This window comes from Diuraphis noxia, unplaced genomic scaffold (genome assembly GCF_037042655.1).
Source record: "Diuraphis noxia isolate RWA-SAM2 unplaced genomic scaffold, SU_Dnox_SAM2 contig0003, whole genome shotgun sequence".
In the NCBI taxonomy this organism is placed as follows: domain Eukaryota; kingdom Metazoa; phylum Arthropoda; class Insecta; order Hemiptera; family Aphididae; genus Diuraphis; species Diuraphis noxia.
The window spans coordinates 60,980,341-61,001,372 of NW_028301713.1; the positions used below are offsets into that span (position 1 = coordinate 60,980,341).

Consider the following 21,032-nt stretch of genomic DNA (forward strand, 5'->3'; position numbering starts at 1 on the left):
ACTATATTTAAGACGTGTAAAAATTTTAAATATTCATAGCATTCACAGTATTTCTATTTTATCACAACAAAATCTATGTGAATAAAAACAAATGATATCATTTTTTTTCTTGGAAATGTGGTTATTATATTTTAAAAACTTAAGTCAGATTCCAGAATTCATACATTGATCATAAAAAAAATGTTATCATTGCATATTGTTAAACAAACAATTAATAAAATTTAACTGTTAAAATCGGTAAAAAGAGAATAATATCTACATACTTGAAATTTAGCTGATCCATTTCTGTGTAAAATGGAATTGGGAATAAAATAATGATAATAGGGAATACAATTAAAAATAAAAGCTTTATTTAAAAAAAAAAACAAAAGTAGTTACATTATAATGAACTAAATGTTTCATTGTACTCAAATAATGAATATTTCACCGTAAATCTATAAAGAGACACTGACATTAATTAACGACCGCCTGGCGTATACAATTAAATGAAACATTTTAAGGGGTGTGATTTCTTTCCACGAGTTTGTTCCTTAAAAATAAAGATAATTTATTTTACGGATTAATACGTTTTAAACATATAAATATAAAAAATTTGAGTATATAAATCTTTCAATATTGTATTTTTTTTTTACATTACTAATAAGTATCTTAAATTACATTTTATTTCTTAAACACATATATTTTTCATCTATTACTACCTATTGCTTTGTCTTTTGTTTTAAAAAAAATGGTATAAAATAATTTCTCTAGGATAGTTTGATAACGCACACGCGCGTTTTTACGCCACTTTTAGAATATTATATCATTACCTCGTATTTCTAACGATGATGCAGTGTGTATCAATCTAGGAGTTACCTATATAGTGGCTAGTTCTTACTGCCAAAGCTCAATCTTACCAAATATTGAAAAAATGCCACATAAAATTCATTAATTTAACTAATCTTTTATTTTAATTATCATAAAAACGCATCATGTAACATATTATACTTGTTCATTCATTACAGAACACAATCACCGTTACGGGTAAATACTTAACTGCACTATTCCGACTGGAACCGTTTCCCTAATTAAAATCGTAAATAATGAAGTTATCACTCCACAGAAAGAAAATAATAATAACCTAATATAATATTATACTAATAATCATGATATTGAAATAAAACGTATCTAATCGTTGTCTTCTTCTTCTTCACCACCATAATCACTACCTAATAACGCAAACATAGACAAAATTTTTATCATGAACAATCAGTTTGGAACTCCAACCCTAAAAGAAAAAAATGTTCGCAGTGGCAGCTTGAATCTACGCGTACAAGTCTACACACACCACACAAATTAATATAGATATAATAATAAAAATATATTTTAATATCTATTAAACTGTATATTGTATTCTATGATACAAAATTAAATTTTAAAACATTTTATTTTTGATTAAAGATGGCATGTAGTTATTATACTCCTAAAAGTTAATCAAGTTATATAACAAATACACATCAACTGGTACGCTGATCAGTGATCAGTCTGGATACTGTAGCCCGTGTAAAATTCGTTTTATCGTTGAGTAAGTTGTTATAGGGTTGATGAATTTAAGGGACCTCGGTATGCAGCAACTGCTTCACGGTCTACGAGCCACTAATCTATTTCCGACGATAATATTTATTTTAGCAACTCATCAGAAACTCACGATCAACCAAACAACACCAATAATACACAAAAAAAAATGTTACATTTATTAATAAAATATGTTCTCACAACATATTCCTACGAAATAAGTCATCAACAATCATCATGCCGGATGATGTCTCTTGAAACTTCTACTCATCTCAAAATTCAAATATATATCTCTAATAACAATAACAAAATAATCCTTAATCTATGATAAATTTAAATACCTTATAGATGCATTCTAATAAACTTCAATCTGATAAACCCCTGAGAATTGTTATCAGAAACCACCACCAATCCACTCTGAGGCAGAAATATAATAATTAATAGGTCAAACAGTGAGAAATATTACCGATATTGAGCAATCGAAAACCTTAACTTCTTTGTTGCAAGCAACAAAAGAAATCTATTGCAACACTCAAACCTATAAATCCGTGCATACATCGAATGTGAGAAAAATCATACATATACATCATACTCAAAATTGAAGGATCTCGTTATTTTTGATTTGATATTATGTATACCCTATAAGGTTTTGAGAACTGCTGATATTTAAAAAAAATACAGGAAGGTACCTATCAAATTAATGTTATGTAATTTTAGTATTTTACAATAATATGCGAAGTAAAATCAACACACCGAATACTTTAAAGTGATAATATTATTTTGTAAATTGTAAAGAGTTCAAACCCTTAAACAAAATATGATAGAAACATCACAATTGATACAACTAAAATTTGTTTTTAAAATAATAATATAATAATTATGACTTTTGTTTGAAACCCATTCAATAACCTTTAGGAAAGAAAAATTATGTTTACCTTATATTAACTATAATATACATCGACAAAACCACGAAACCATATAAGTTGCATTGTTAATCGTGTCATTTTCAAATCAACTGTCGTTCAAATTATCAATTTAAGTTTTTTTCAAACTATCTTTTCGCAACTATTATATCGTATGATAGTACTAAAATATAAACAAAAAGTGCTATAAAAAGTTAAATATTATACCATATAGTAATCCACCTGTAATATTGGATGACGATTAATATTACATAGGTAGCTGGTTGATTTTGTTGCTTTTTTTTTACCCATAAATAAACCATTTAATCTACAATGTGTAAGTAGTTGACATTTGATTGCATTTGGAATCTATGTTTTAGGACCTATTACAAAGATAACATATATATATACAAAACGTTGAAAAATGTACATAACCTAACCATAGCATCCTTGAAAATCAAGTCTATAAAAACAAAAGTTTAGATATTTTTTTAAAATAAATGCCATTAAATGTTTTGCAACTTTATGTGCAAGCGTGAGTATAAAACAAAATAAAATATCGTATAGATAGGTAGGTGGATACAATGTACATTGTTGGATCCACGTGGGAATCGACTATTATACGAGTTCATCCGTTTTTAAATTTAATTTAGATGCGAATATTTTTTTTTACTGTTCCATTTAAGCACTGGCCATTTATTTAACCACTACATTCTCCTGTGTTAAACTTTTTAATTGAATTTAACAAGTAAAAAATAAAATCCAAGACAAAAAAAAATATATTACATTTAAAATAATAATTGCATAATGCTTAAGGGGGGGGGGGGTGGTTTATTTCTAATCACGTAACTATATGACATTCGAACAGCGATAATATTTTAACTTTTAAGATGAATAAGAATAGTTAAAAATATTACATTTTTTTAAACTCAAATATTGATTTAATCACATATATAAATATATCATTGCATTTTTGAATACCTTTAGATCGTCACTCACTAATATATTTCTTACATTTAACAAAGAATAAATATATAAATAATATGTTATATCCTCAATAAATAAATAACTTCATTGTAAAAATCGATTCTTTTTGTTTCATCAATAGATTATATAGATGGCTTAAAAATTACCCCTTATATTTAATTAACTATTTTTCTCAAATATCAAGGAAAGATCATGGAATTAACGTGAAAATATTAACTAGTACAAAACTGCTAGCAGAAACTACCCTCAATGTTGAAGATTGAAGCAAATTCTTTACTCAAAAGTATAATGCCTTACAAGAAAAGAAAAAACATAACATGGTAAAACAAATAAATTCCTTACTTTACTCAGGATTTGAAATAGAATGTAAACCATGAACATTAGATTTAATTTATATTATTAAAAATTATAAATAAAAGCAGAACATTTGAAAAAAGTTATTTTAATTGAAAAAAGTTTAATGGGATTTTTAATCTAAATGATTAATTTTCTGTTTAAGTGTATGAAAATGTTTTAATCAGAATTAAACTTTTGATAGAACATGGTGGCTTTGACATTAAATTAGAAATTATTTTTTCAATTAAATACTAATTTTCACTAAACAAAAAATCATTCAACAATTTTTCATTAAAAAAATAAAAATGACTTATTTATATTATAACACTTTTTATTTTTACCTTTTTAGAGCGAAAAAAAATATTATTAAAATATATTTATTTTATTTTCATTATAAATATATGGTATTATCGTAGCGTATTATACATCATAGCTGTATTATTTTATTATTTGAAAATTGATATAACCTAAATAGTATCACTCATAAAACTTAGAAAAAAAATTGGTGCAACCTAACCTATAATAATATGTGCTAAACTATTCCTAAACTCCAAATATATAGCAGTCGGCAGCACCAACCAAAAAACAATTTTTGTATTTTTGTAACATAACAAATACTTAAACGTTTGGAAAGTTTATAAAGTCATGGTATCTTTAGTTACCCGGATATTTCTGATGACAATATTTTGAAAATTAATCTGCCAAAACTATATAGAGTACCCGTTCCTCTGATCTGACCAATTAAAATATATAGCTACATATCCGTTTGACAATATCAAATCATAAAGATGTTAAACACAGCGCTTGAGTACTTAACTTAAACGACATAATAAACGCATACCTACATAAAAGGAAAGGGTGTACGTCATTAAAAGAAAAAGTGGATAAATCAGAAGAAATAAGAGAGAGCTTGTATACTTGTAACTTGCAAGTATATTTGTTTTATAATATATATAATGTAAAATATATGTGTGCACCTCGGGACGTTTTACTTACCTATACGAGAACGAATATGCAAATACTGCAAACTAATGGGATGGAAAAGTTAGGTTATACAACGAAGAGAATTGTTTGCATCGGAAATTCAAAAAACCTCCACATGCTGTTGTTGTGACTACACGCCTACGGGCTACAGGCTTTAACAAATTACATTATAATATTATATATCTGTTAATTACCACCTACATGATATGACGTGTGTGTAGCTCTATTCACATTTTGTAAGCTTAACTTAAAAGTTAGTGAACAATTTCATCAGGAATTTATTTAATTATTGTATCTTTACATATAGCTATTATAAAAGTGGATGTTACAAATTAAAACCGTGATGATTAACGTGCATTATCGCCACCACTTATGTGTATGTGTGTTACCTTACCTCATAAGGTTTACACAGTATTTTATGTAAACAGTTTTAGGGTTAGTAGTGGTTGCGTAGTGGTGTCTGCCGTTTGCAGATGTGGGAGTACTTTTTGATATTAGGCCGACACCTTCGGCAACATTCAAGTCTCTGGCCTGCTACATAAAGTCATAACAATTCGGTATTTACATCATTTATTCTAGCCAAAAGATTTCCCCTAATAAGTTTTAAATAATATGAAAACAAAAAAGTTTAATTTTGTATTGCTGGAGTGGCATGCAATATAAACTAAGATCAGTTACGGTGGCTTTAAAATATGCAATAGATGTTCGACATCATAATACACTTTAATATATCTATAACATGATTACCACCGATGACGAATATTTGTTTTCCAAATAATTTGGATAACAATTCATTTATGTATACGTACTAAATCGTAAAATTAATAGTGTTATAAAACTGTATTACTAATCATGACTGTGAAAAACACGTTATATTATAATGATACACAATTTAATCATACATAAGACATTATACAAAAAACCTTTTTAAATAGATATGTATAAAAACATCGACTCATTATTAAATGTACAGTTTAATTTTTTCGAGAAATATCATTTCAAACATCCTACTCTGGAGCAAAAGATTAAAATAAATGCACATATTATTTGTTAAATATCATTAGTACCTATCTAGCGACACTAAAATGATAAGTACTACATTTAAACTGATTTTAAGTTATTTTAGTTTGTAGATATTTGATACAGATTAAAAATAATAGACATTTTAAAGTTCAATTTTAAAATAAACCACAGTTTTTATTGAAACAAAAGTTGAGGGACACTGTGTTTTTCTTCAAAATATAATGGACTTAACATGTAATTTTTTTTCTCTAGCAGGAAGTATGATTTCTTTATAAAAAGTACTGTTTCTTTATTCTTGTTAAGGTTTCGATATTATAGCATTTACCCATCTCTATTTATTACATCAAACGAAAAACTAAAAATTTCAAGTTTCAAGTTTCATGAAAGCATAATTCCAAGACTACCTATCATAAAACTAAGGAACCTGCAGTCTTTTTATGAAGTAACTATTAAAATATCTTAAAATTCTGATATTATTTCAGATTATACATTTATTTATAGATAATTACTTAAAAAAAATTAAAATATAATTTCTTTGATTTGTTTCAATCGCATAACGATAAAAAAAATTAAAAAACTTCAAACAATGAGGAGAAAGTCAATGTTCCCTTGAACCTGGTTAAAGAAACTACGCTTGACAGCGTATAAGACATTTTTGTAACAGATAGGTATAAAATTAAAAAAAGAAATTAAAATGAATTACCTACTAATTATTAATTTACATACAGACAAAATATTTTAAGCTGATGTGAAATATTTATTACGACTTTCATTTGTGTTCTTTATAAGAATCACACTGCGTAGCAATGAAGCTACGAAATTAACTTAAATATAAAAACAACTGCACATATTTTTACACCTAATATGTCCTTTACTCACAATAACCGTCTACACCAAAGTCATCAAAATATTCAAATCATAAATTATACACTTAAGTTGGCATACAACTCATATCAGTCATATTATATTATCTTACTATAATTTTAATAGTGACATTTTTATTTTAATATTTTTTTTATTGTTTCGTAATGTATGAAAATTTTTTGGATCAATTTAATAAGATTTAAAATGTGTTGCATATAATAACATAAAAAATTAGTCTTCATATAGAATAAACAAGTATTTTATAATAAATCATAAATTGATAATTTATAAGATGGATACTTGTTGGTTAAATTAATGATAATTTGATTAAAATCTATAGGTTCTAAAATTTGTTTTTCAATTGAATTCTCCGAAAGACGCTATCTAAAGATTATGTATAACTTAAAATTATTATCCTTGAGTTGCGCCAGCATATAATTGTCGGAATTAAAAAAGATTTATTACAGTATATTATGTTGATGTAAACGATATACTTATCTAACACGATATTGTTATCTTATTCCTTTATTATAGTACACGATTCCTTGAGAAAATCTTAGGGACATTTAATATATCCTTTAAGAGAATTGCCATTTAAGACCGGTGGGAGTCTCTTAAGTATTGCACAATTAAAGTAATTAAATAATTTACAGTTATTTGAAATTACCATGATGATAATAATTTACCAACCAAATTTGTTTAATCGGTAAAAAATAATGGCATTAATAATTCCAAAGAATATAAAATATAGATATAATATACAACTAATGAAATATTGAGATTATAATATATAAGTAGCTATTATCATTTTAGTTGTTAAATAAAACCCTAAACTACAAATTATAATCTAAAAATATTTTGTAAGGTAAAAGCATCTATTTCTGGTTGTTATATAAATACACATTTATCTATACCAAAATATTTAAATTTTAAATTTTTGTTTTTATTTAGTTAATTATAAAATGTTTCAGCGCATATTGTGCTATTACAACTATTTATTGTTTTTACAATTTGTGGTGGAATTTTGAAATTAATTGCATAGGTTATTAGTGCTAGTATATATGTATACAAATAAAAATAGAAATAATGTTATGAGGTCTTGTATATTATATTAATAGTAATCTTCATTTTCTGATGGTGAGTCTTCTTTGTCTGTTAGTAGAATGTCCTGGGGTAGTCGTGGCCGCAGACGTCTGTTGAGGGTTTTTTCCTACCTAGATTGAAATGTCAAGCACTGTCCAAGTTTTTAAATTGGGTTTTATTAATGTGTTTATCAGAGGTATTCCTGTGTCATTATGGATTTAACGATTTCTCATAAACCATGGTGCTTTGAGGCATATCCTTAGGAATTTATCAAAAAATCACCAATATATTTGACCGAATCATCTTTTCTATTCCATTGAATAAGCTGATTGTTTATATTAATGTTTCTTAGATCGTTGTATCTTTTTAAGGTGAACATTTTAGCCACGCTTTTAGTTGGGTTTAGGTTCAGCTTCTATTTTTTTGAAACAGGAGGTGATTTCATTTAATGAAGATTGTAGTTTTTCGATTGATAAGTCTAATGCGCAATCTTGTGTGAGGATTGTCGTATCGTCCGCAAACATTGCCAGTTGAGAATTAGGGGGATTGGGGATGTCATGACAGTAAATATTGAAGAGCGTTGGTCCCAATACTGATCCTTGTGGGACTCCTGATTTGATGTTGGGTTGTGGAGATAAGACGGAATCTATTCTCACTTAGAATGTTCTATCTAGGTAAATAGAGAGATTGAGTGCTTTCAGTTTTATTTCAAGCCCATGGTGCCATACCTTATCAAAAGCCTGTGTTAAATCAAGAAAAACTACTGTGGTGTATTGTTTGTTTTCCAAGCCTTGTACGATTATTTTAGATATACGTTGGATCTGATGACATATGGATTGTTGTGTTTTGAATCCGAATTGGTGTTTTAGGATTATGTGTAAATAGGGTTTCATCCTATTCAGTAGAATCCTTTCATACAGTTTAGATAGGGTCAGTAATAGGCTGATTGGCCTGTAACTTGTGGGAGAGTTGGTCTGGTTTCCAGGTTTATGAATGGGGATTATAACATGTTTCCATGTAGGGGGAAAAGTAGCTAAATACGCTTATATTTTTGATGTTAGTTTTTTAAAGATTTTATTTGTTATTAGGTTGTGACCAGGACTTTTTTTGCTTGCTAATTTTTGTTATAATTGATTTATTTCCTTGGGGATGTTGGAGTGATAGTGGTGTTGTACTCATGGTTAGTTTTGTTCGATATTATTTCGGTGTATTCGTTTTAATAATGGATGTCATCTTCCATGGTGAAGCATGAATCGAAATAATCTGCAAAGGCTTCGGAATTTTCTGAGTTTGTGTCATATTTGGCTATTCCGTTTTTTAATGGGGGTATTAAATTGCGTTGATTAAGTATTCTTTTTGTAGCTAACCAAAGACTTGAGTCTTATTTCTTCACTTTTTTTAAATGACTGTACAATTTTATTATTTTTGTGAAAAAGCTTCAAAATTGAATACAAGGCTCCTTATAATACATTGTTACAACAACAGGTTAAAAACTCGAATGTATCAAACACATCTCTAGCATCCTCCCCAATTATATGTAAGAAGATGGCTAATTGTTCGTCCTTTTTCTTTTTTGATATACCGGCAGCTACTTTTAGATATTGAAATTCTTCTTCCACTTTGGCCATTCTACATGCGCCTCGTGGATTTTTAGTTCATTTGGTGGTCTTAAATTATCTATTATTACCCAATTGATCCGAACGATTTATCAATTCATAATAACATAAACCGACTGCACCATGTGGTGTTTTAATACTTAAATATATTAAAATCATAAAACATTAATATTAATTTAATTAAACCTTTATTAATTATATCGAATCTTACTGCTTAGAAAACAACATGATCTCAATATCGACTTATTAGTTTATTACTAGTCCGTTACAAAACAATATAACATCTGTGTGTCTACTATTCCAGTGTTACCACACATAATAATACTATAATTGTATAGTTTATATTTATGAGAAATTTCAAGTAGTAGCATTCTTTATGAATATTATCATCATCGTATAAATTCAATAAGTAAATGCATTAAGATCTTCAATGGACAAAGGTATTAATGGTAATAAAATTAATATAATTAAGTATGAAATCTCACAGTTGAGATACCCTAATTGAATCAATTTAATTTACACAAGTGTGTCTCTAGGCCAAGTCTGGTTTAGGCAATATTCCAGTTTGTCCAGGAGTGTTTTGGTTGAGACTGTCTTGAGAGATATTTGAGTGAAATTTAAGGTGATAAACTGAGTCTATTGATTTATATATATTTTTTAAAAATATTTAAAACAAACTTCAAACCTTTGATGGTGATACGGAGACATATTGACTTTAAAACAATTTAAAATATCTCAAATGTAGAAACCGAAGTCTACAATATACAGTAAACAACAATAAAAAAAAAGGAAAAATAAAAAAGAATAAAAAATAAAAAGCCGAGTATCGGTTTATCCTAATTGCATTTACTTTTTATTTTCACGAAGCGACAACATATAGTAAAAGGGCACACACGAGCTCTTGATTTTTCATTACAAAAGATCACAACAAACTTTACACCGGGTTTTCACATTACATTAATCTCACGGTAAACGTCTGCGTACCAGAAATAAAAAAAGACTAAAAATAAACCTACGTATACGGTATGCGTCTAATCGATCACTTAGACGGTTGGAGGTCCCAAACTTTTCGTATAACAAAATCTAATACGAAATAGTATAAAAAAAAAAAATAAAACATAATATCCACTAACCTAAGCAATTATACCACCCCCTACCTGCACCGTTGAATTCCAGCAAAATATGGAATATCTGAGTCATTATATATTATGTATATACATATATATATTTGTGAATCAATAACAACCTCAATACAATTAAAATTAGTTGATTGCTCTGAAACAATCTGAAACAATAATACCATACAAAATAATAAGTGTAAATATATAACGTGTCCACGTGAATATCGTAATAGTGTTTAATTTATATTATTTCACTATAATAAATTCATATATAATATATATACATTATACACCCAAAATCTATATATTATTACGTAATATGTATATTGTACTTCTCTGAATAATGTGAAAATTATATTATATAATATTCATAGCTATAATCATAATATTTATTACTGTATTAGGTTAAAAAAAAAATATATATTAAAAAAACATATTATATTATAAAGAAACTTTTTTAATGTTTATAGTTTATATTTTGAAGGTATTAAATAATTTATTTTTTCAATAAATAATAAGGTAATATCATTTATATGATCTATATTTTGACAATAGTAATATAATATTAAGAAAAAAATTAATAAATGGCAATTGTTTCACGGTGGATGCAATATGTACGGTGATTGATGGTCATTATTGTTTTTTTATTTAGATTAACTTCATTTGAGATTGATTTTGCTTGTAAAAATGTATTTTCAATCGATCAAAATTTAAATATAGGTACATTAATCATTTTATTGAAAATATATAAACTATCCAAAACCAAAAGTTAATTGACGAATACCGATAGTCATTTTCTTAAACATTGTGTAATAAATATAATTTTTTTCTTATCAGATTATTGATTCTATATATGAGAAAAAAATCGTTTGTTAAGGTCAAATAGTAAGTACAAAATCTGACGTTGAACTGTATTATATACATTATGTACGTTCATTCTTCAAATACAATTAAAAATTGGTGAATGAGTCATTCATATAATCGAAAAACACAAGTTTTATTGTAAATAATAAGCTTATCCATATTTTCAAATCACATTTTCCCGATATTAATATTAATATTTCAATATTATTTCAATTGAATGCCCTTATTGTGATCATTTAATGATATGTAGGAGATGATTTATAAATACATATTACCAGTTATTCCCAAACTATTTAATATAAAATATGCAAATAATAACCAAATCGATTTACCATCCTAAAAATGGTATTTTTAATTCTAAAAAATCCAATATCAAATTATATATAGGTCGTAAGAGGCAACGCATTTAGTAAATATAACACCTAGCATTCAACATCAATATTTCTATTTATCGGAAGCTATAATACAACAAACGAATAAAGCTAGTGAGTTATATAATTAGTTTATTAGTGCAGTGAGTATTTATAGCGTCAATTATTCATTGAATATATATAGTAGGTAATTGAGCATATAACCGTAGGTATACCAACTATAGATATAGTTGTTAGGTTAATAACTTCAATAAGTTCCTAATTGTTGGCGAATGGCTTTAAGTTTGAATACATAGATAGTTGCATTAAGAGTCGTATAATTCACTACCCACCATGAATTTCACATGACCATGTTCGTAGGCATAAACAATTATAGATGCAATTTAATGATATATATGACAGAAACTATAGAAACCCTGCAGTAGTCATATATAATATGTTGGTGACAATATGGTAAATAGCCAAGGATGTAGAAATGTTATGGGAATAAAACCTACCAACGATATCCACATATAATATATCATTGAAAAATTATGAAAATTTTGGTATTTGAATCTTGTACGTAAATACAATTTTTACTACAATATTTATGAATAACGATTGAGAAAAATAGCTGTTGCGGATATGTGAAAGTTGGTGATTATATGGAGAGTGAAAATGTCGTTTGGCCAAAGGCACAATGAAGGTAAGGTAAGCAAATGGGTAGAAACAATGATAAGTTTTGATTTTACTATACTTTGGTAATAATAATGTGCTGAATATTTTTTAATGTATATTGGACAATACAATAACTGAAACTAATAAATTTAGTAGTTATCGAAATATAATTGAAAAACGCAAATAATTCGGGTAGTATTTCTAGTTTTTTTTTAATTAAGTACGGTGTATACACTATACATTATATATGTAAATATCATATTTAAATACAAATCAGGCGACACTAAAAAATGTCATTAATTTTAAAAACTGTAACTTTAAAATGTCAATATATGCAGAAAATCAGCTCAATGTTCATTATACATTTACACTTTTATAAACAAATTTTTTTTCAAATCCTTCATAATTTATAGCGATAGCTATATATTAAATTTAATCAATCTTTAAGTGTAAACAAAATAATAGTTTAGTAGATCTGTACCTCATTTACAAAACCAGAGTTCAAATATATTTTCAAGTTCACTAGAAATATGTTTATTCTATACACCATAAGTTTAAGATAGATAGAAGGAAAAGCAAACAATACGACAGTTGCATCATCGGCGATGAAATATTTTTTAACTTTTTCTCGTATACAGCAAGGGCGAAGTTCTATCCAATTATTATTGTTCTTCTCTCTGCGTATTTATTGTAGTGAAATCAAAAATAAGGGTAACAACACAGCTAACTGTATAATATCTAAAATTCCAAACTGCCCTATTATAATGGCGTATACACTATACATTGATTTTTACCGAACAGTGAATATTATTATGTTTATATATAGTATTACAATCATGATATCGTTTTTAGGTGACAATAATGTGACTGTGACTGACTATTATTGTTGACACGCATGCAGTATATTACTATTAATCTATTATTAAACCTGCATGGTAATAATATTGTAATATGATTCTAACTACCATGCACGACGTTTTACTGTTTTTGGGTAATAAAATCACTTACCGCCGATAACTCGACAAATGAGTGCAATGCCATCACCCTCGTCGAGTGGACCGACTGTCATGTTCAACTGCCTTCCCAACCTGTCAAACACCACCGGATGTTCTGGCGGCACTGAAACAAAACAACACAAAAACCATTAATCAATTATTAGATGGCGAAGTCATTAATAAATGTATTATTATTATTATTATTATGCGTGCACCTATATTATAATATAGTGTAATTATTATTTTGGGATGACGATATACATTACAACGACACGTGTAAGCGGCGAATGATGACGCGGTCAGTCGTAAATATTAATTTGCACGTATCTCTCCTATTATCATCATCCGACAACGCCAAAAACCGACGGAAATCGATGCGGTAAACCCAAGTGTCAGTAATAGTTGGCAGGGTGGTAGTGCACGACCAATGAAGCTAGTAGACGAACGGTACGATGGTTGTGTAGGGAGGATTGGGGAAACCGCCGTAGACACGACAATTGTTCGACTATTGTATGTCCGCACGGCTTCCCTTTCCGGCCGTATCTTGGACCGGAGCTATTATATATATATTATTTCCACAAAGCTAACTACCCCGCTACCACCGCTACCAACACTATACCATTACGCTATCAACCTCATCTTTGTACTTCCCCACCATTATCTCAGCAACGATGACGACGACCACGACCACGACGATGAATGCCACTATACCTTTTATAACCATATATACCTATTATATTATATATATATATCACCAACAACCACAACCGTGGTATTTACCACGTTCCGAACAATGTTCTGGAGCCGTTATTTCTCTCTATCTCTCTCTTCATATATATATATATATTATACATATATACTTAACAACATTCGTATACCATTCAGATGGAAAATCATTGTTGCGCGATCGTGGACCAATGAACCTAATCAACTGGCAGCGGTGGTATAGTGCCGACCCTGCATCGGACGTCCCGGGAAAACGGCGTGTACACGATTTATATACATATAATATATATTTTCCTTTCAGCGGAACAATTTGCACCGGTCATTTGTAGTGCGTGGCTGAAGCTCTTCCGGCGGGAAAAATTACAAATGGACTTGGCCGTCTCCATAGTTGGTTAACAATAACACGTTCTCTACGACGCAATTTGTCGATGCCTCTTCACCCACCCGCACCGACCGTTAGGAAGCTTGCCCAATCGTCAACAACGACTTTTCTATAGTATTCACAGCTGTCCGAATATATATACTTACGCAACCCTCGGCGTGTATACACGGTCCAGTGTTTTGGTCGTTTTCGACCTATTGTAATTAGAACACAGAAAACGTTTAAGGTCGAATCCTCGCGCCCGCATCCGGATAGTTACATTTCGACATTCGCTGCAGGACTGCAGTGCGATATAAAATAAAAGATATCAATAGTACGCCGTTCTATTGTTCTAATATGTACAAAGGAATTTAAAAATTAAACTGATATTTAAGACGCTATATGAAGTACCTATAATGAATTTCAAAAATTGATTACATTCATGTTTCAGTATAGACAATCGATTGACCGCTGTATTTTTTATTATATATGTTGCAATCATTCGTTTTTCGTAAAAAAAAAACATGTTTTTACCGTTCACAGAAAATTAAATGCATGCAACTGTGGAAAATTATCATAACTGTCACTAACTTGAATGAAACTATAATAACTATATGATGAGGTGGATGGCTTTTTGGATACTCGGTTGACAACTCTGTTGTACAAAAAAGAGCGATGGACGAACGCTGTAGACGATATTATCATTTTCATAATAATTATACTCGCTATACAAATACTAAAAATCAAAATCAAAACGATTGTGCGCACTTATTCAAGCGAGGAGATTAAATCATTCTAGAGGAACACAATATCATGACAAACGTATCTACTTATCATAATTAATGGCGTGGAGTATGTTTCAAGTAATTGTCTGTAGTCTTAGTCTAAGTAAAATATATAACACACAACACTATATTACATTATTATTATATGACGACAATTTCTATGACAAATGGCACTGTTATCTACCGAATTCATCTTGAAACTAAGGTATTATATGCGTGCAACCATAGTAATATATTCAGTAGCTTATTAACATTATCTGAGATTAGTGCATATTTTATACGAATGCATTAGTGCACAGTGTATATTTAACTGTATACATTTCAAACGATTAGTGTGCATAGCAATGTTGTCCTTAAAATTATGTATTGAGTGAGTGTGGTACTCAATTATTAGTACGTTAATACGCATTTCAGACGATTAAATATTATTACGTATGTAATAATATTAAGTCAGGACGTAAATATCGAAGCAGTGGAATAACTATACTAGTATTGGAAATAAATACAGCGACCAATCTTGTCTTCAGCTGGCGTATTAGTATTTCAATACCTACCTAGGTACTCTCCGTAATTTTCAACCCTGCGTCACCGGTTAATATTATATGCTAATTGCTAAGAGATAATACTAAAATAGTAAGTACGCTGGCGTTTCTTGGCCAGCAGTATGGTCGGGTTAGGTTTCCAGAACATTTTTGTTTTCGGTAACGTACAATATTTATTAGGAGTCAAATAGGTAATCTACATAATATTACTTTAACATGAGGATATTTTCTAAAACAAATCAACTTGGATGAGCACTCTATAAAGTAGTTTACCGATTGATTGACATTTTACAACTTAATTTACTTTTATCCTTCAGTGCTATATAAAATAAAATTAGTAGTTTGATATTCTAAAGACTATAATAATGATGAAGGTAAAAATATTTTTTTTAGTATTGTACTATAATTGATACGTTATAATACTAAATAGTAAATATACAATAACAATGTGTATATTATAACAGCTAAATACGTATAACATATTTATATGCATTAATAAATAATTATAATATCATCATACAAATAACAAATTTAAAAAAAAAAACAGGTTAAAATTCCCATCACTGTCAATTATAGTATAGAATTAATATTTAACACACAACCCTTCCCTGTAAAAAGTATAAAATGTGCGAATATGTATCACGATTTTTATTTTGTTGAAAAATCTCATGAATAACAATAATAATAAAAAAAAAAATAGAATTTTTAAAATGAATACTTGTTCTGATAAGTAAAAAGTGCCCCATGGATTACTCAGAATTTCATTTTTTTTTTCATTCACACGAATACTATTATTAATATATAGCCTCACTATAAAATTTCAATACAATTATATTTAACCAGTCCGTCAATAGAAAAAAAAATAATCACAAAAAAAATCCTACAGGGATTGTTTGAATGCCAGTGTACTGTTTTTTCTCATTTGTCTAATTGAAAAATATTTTGTCAGAGAGTGAGATATTCGGGAGACTAGAGTTTTTACCCACAGCAGCATTCAAGTATATATAGCATTACAGCAAAATTCCTCAGTTATTTTCTACCGCCAAGAACGAAGGAATATTCAATTACTTTTCCGGTGCGTCATAAGAAATCGTTTCTTTCTTCCATCACACTTCGTCGTTCCGACAAGTTTACAGTAAGTCATCCCATGGGTTATGGTTTAATATTTTTAATTACACGGGAAAGGTACCTATATAATCGGTGTTTGGAAAAGTACCAGTAATATATATATATACATATTTTTTTTTTAATCTAGAATATATACGATCTATAAAAAAAAAGTTTCAATAAACATAATGGATGGTATTTTTAAGTTAAGTCTTGAAAATCTAGAGGGAAGAACTAACCAGCGAAGATACTTTGTTGTGAATTTTAAAAATATATATTTACGTATTTGTGCTTAATATTATGTAACATTGCAATAAACCCATGGAATGTCACGTTTTAAAATTAAACACTGAATATGGAAAATAATTGTTTCAACAGATTTATAAAATAAGTTTCACTTTTTATGGTAAAAAAAAAATATATATATATATATATATATATATAATATTAATAATTACTTTATCACCTATAAATTATATGCATACAAAAACGCAATAATTCATATCGTGCTAAGTAAGTATTTGTGAATTTGTGCCATCTTATTTATTTATTTTATAATTGTAGTATAAATTGAAATAAATTTTAAAAAATAACTAAATAAGTTAATTGTTAATACATTTCTATGTAATTAATATATTTTTCATGGCTACCATTATTTTTATCCTAGTAAAAGTAAAATCATATTTATATGCTTTGAATCGATACTTAGACCTAAATTCTCATAATATATAATAAATGTCAAAAATATGCAAAACAAATTTCTACTATGTTATTTGGATATCTCCCACTTAGATTGTTCACTATTGCCAATAGTAATAATATGTAAATGCTGCATGTTGCAGGCCATGTACAACACGTAAAAAAGTCACGCTGAACCAAAAATGTCACCTATTATCGTTGTGATATTAAAACGATAAAATATTAGCTTTGTAATTTGTACTACGAAACTAAGTTATTAAAATACTTATTAACTATCTTATTATTCTATAATTTAACAATGAAAGTGTGAACTCACTAAATTATAAACTGCATTACTATGAGAAAACATGCATTTATTAATTTTTAAAACTGTTAATAGTCTGTTTATGTGCCTATATTATACAATAATTTAGCGAATCAATTTTGTGATTCAGTAATTCTGGTTCCTGACCATAGTTTACAAACAGCGTTTTAAAAGAAATTGTAACTGAAATAATAATAAGTAAAATAATTTTTTTTTAACAAAAACAATAATACTAACTTATTTGTTTACTTGTAATCGAAAATATAATAAAATTTTATTAACATTGGCTAATATAGGTGTTTGTCTTGATGGATATTTGTATTGGTCTAAAGTTCACAAATTCAATGAGTCCTCGACACAACTCCTCCTTTTTAACACCAAGTTGCACTCACGACATTATAAGCACAAACTACGTTACCATTATAATATGAACCATCATCTGAGAAATTAAATTTGTTTTCTGTAGCAAAATATGATACATATATCTCGCTGAGTTTAAAAAAATCACAGTAACTACCTTATCCCAAAATGTTAATTTTTAAAATTTTTATTTTATTTGTTGTCAACGTTTTCATATTTTGAAACTTGTATAAAGACTACACTTAGAGGTTATCATAATTCATTAGCTTACCTTCTTCCACAGAAGTTTCTTCATGTATATTTTTTATTATATAGATACATTAATAATGGACTAAGCTGATTTTACTTTAAACATTTTTGATGGATCAACGTAGTAATTACTAAAAAACTACACCCCGATAATTACTTCTTAAATGATCACAGTTTATCACAAAATTAACATAGACAATATATTATAGGTATAGAATTTTATTTATATAACAGGAAGGTGATAAGAGATAAGTGTAAAACGTCCAATGGTTTTAATTTACACATATTTTTATACTAAATTAAATGTGTAATTTAGATATTATTAATAATTATAAAATAATTTATACATTATCATGGTTATATACATCTATGACACTAAATTGTGCTTTCTATTTTCTTAATTATTAATGATCTTCACTCTAGATTGAACAATGTGTAGTTTAAATAATAACTATGTTAATATATGGCATTGATTTATTGTAATTTTAATGTGTTTTCTTTGTTTTTAATCTACCAGTTACCGTATTACGATTTGGTTAAAAACATTGAATCGATTTCTGGTAGTTTATACTTTATAATAATGTATTAAAACATGTATTTTTTTCAATTTTAATACGGCATATGAATCAAATATAACACACACATGCCAGAGACGCATTTCGATGACGTCAACAAGACTTCCATCACCGCGGCACTGCAATGTCCGAGTACAACTACAATACTATAGAACCATATAAATGTGAAAATGATATAATATTATGATGTCAACGTGTAAAATTCGCATGACTGGCTCGGCTGTGGGCTGGTTGCCATAGAGAAATCCACTAAAAACAAAAATAATAAAAACGAAATCCCGAAAACTGGCATCGCATAGTATAGGGAATATACCATGGTTATATTATTATTATACTTTATTGACGTTATAATGAGATAACTCCAATTTATTATATACGCGTTATTTGTAACCTACCTATATATTTTAAAAAGTCATTCCAAAGCACTATTAGTTAAGTAAGACTTGCGACGAATCTATATCTCAAAGTATCCAATTAATAACTTTTATCGTCCATGTCTGTCGTAATAACGTCCTTTAAGCTCCTGCAATCAGGGTGTGATTAGGTATATAGCATCGTCTCGGGTGGCAGCATATTACTGTTCACCACATACAAGACTACATTCATCGTCAATTAGGAGACATGAACATGTATTATCGTATATTAATTTTAGTTAAAATTAAGATTATCTTACTAATATTAGAAAAAATAATTTTTTTTTTTATGCTTAGTAAAATATTATTGATATGTTCAGTGTCTACGGAGTACTATATTATTTTGTCTTAATTTTTAAACATATAATTTTGTCAAAACACAAACACGTCTGTATATAATTATATATATATTATTTTTATTTTGTACTTAATAGTTCTGTCTGTTTATTATTACAAGATATATCTTATGATTTCAAAAGTATTACTACAGTTTTTTAAGAATTTATAATTATACTAGTACACTAGTATTTTGAATAGAATACAATAAAATTATATATATATATATAATATGTATGGTTTGTACATCACCATACATGTATGGTTCTTGTATGGTTTGAAGAGAATAAAATTGATATAATACACTCATTTAAAATCCAACATTTTTAAAATGACAATTATATACATTCAAATATAAAATATTTTGTTATAGTTTAATAATATAATAATATTCAAAATTTTATCAATGCATTTATTCTTACATTTAATATAAAAAATGACTATGAATGACAATGCAAAGATAGATATATAATTTATATACCTGAAAAATCTACATTGTATTAAACTAAAAACATTTGTTATTTATTAATACACCATTTAATTTTAAATTATTTATTTAACTATAGGGTCTACTATTCTATGAATATTTTAATCACTCAAACTACTAAATAATTTAATATTAATAAATATTAAGTAAACAAAATATATTCCCTTTGATTTTATGTATATCTGATGGTAGCCCATTCGGCTCCTGTTCTACAAAAGGTCAATTTCCAAACAGATCCCGTCAAAAAGGTCTAACGAACAGATAAATTTCTAACCGGCTTTGATTTTTTTAAAACACAAATTCTTTCCCCCTTAAACAAACATAGGATTGTCTTAAAAGAGGTGTGATTAAAAATGTCTTAGGGTACACTAAGTAAATTATTAAAATTATATAAAAAAGTTTACAGTATAATATTTAATTTTTAATTTTTAACGTAAAAAAAATATTTCAAAAAATGTAAAAAATGTTTGTATATATAAAAATACAAAAAAAATAAATATATATCTGGAAAACTTGCTGAGCTCAATTTTTTTATATAGTCCATACATGCTATTTTATTTGACGAAAACTCGTAAATGATTTTTTCGACCAGCTTTTGTTTTTTTTTTCGATTTTGGTGTCGTAAAATGACCTTCGACCTTTAATTTTCGTTTCAGGTTGTATATTGATTTTTCAATATTATCAATATATCCTATATTTTCAGTATTCCGTTTTATAAATTTTAAATTTTA

The 21,032-nt window shown here is 27.7% G+C and overlaps 1 protein-coding gene across 1 annotated transcript in view; it reads right to left on the reverse strand.

The window, feature by feature from the left end:
• The window catches only part of LOC107164872 (protein turtle homolog B-like), a 349,438-nt gene that overhangs the window by 116,416 nt on the left and 211,990 nt on the right, over positions 1–21,032 (reverse strand). Inside the window, exon 4 of the mRNA XM_015512862.2 lies at positions 13,371–13,481. Within this exon, the coding sequence (XP_015368348.2) occupies positions 13,371–13,481 (111 nt within the window). The remainder of the gene's footprint in view (positions 1–13,370; positions 13,482–21,032) is intronic.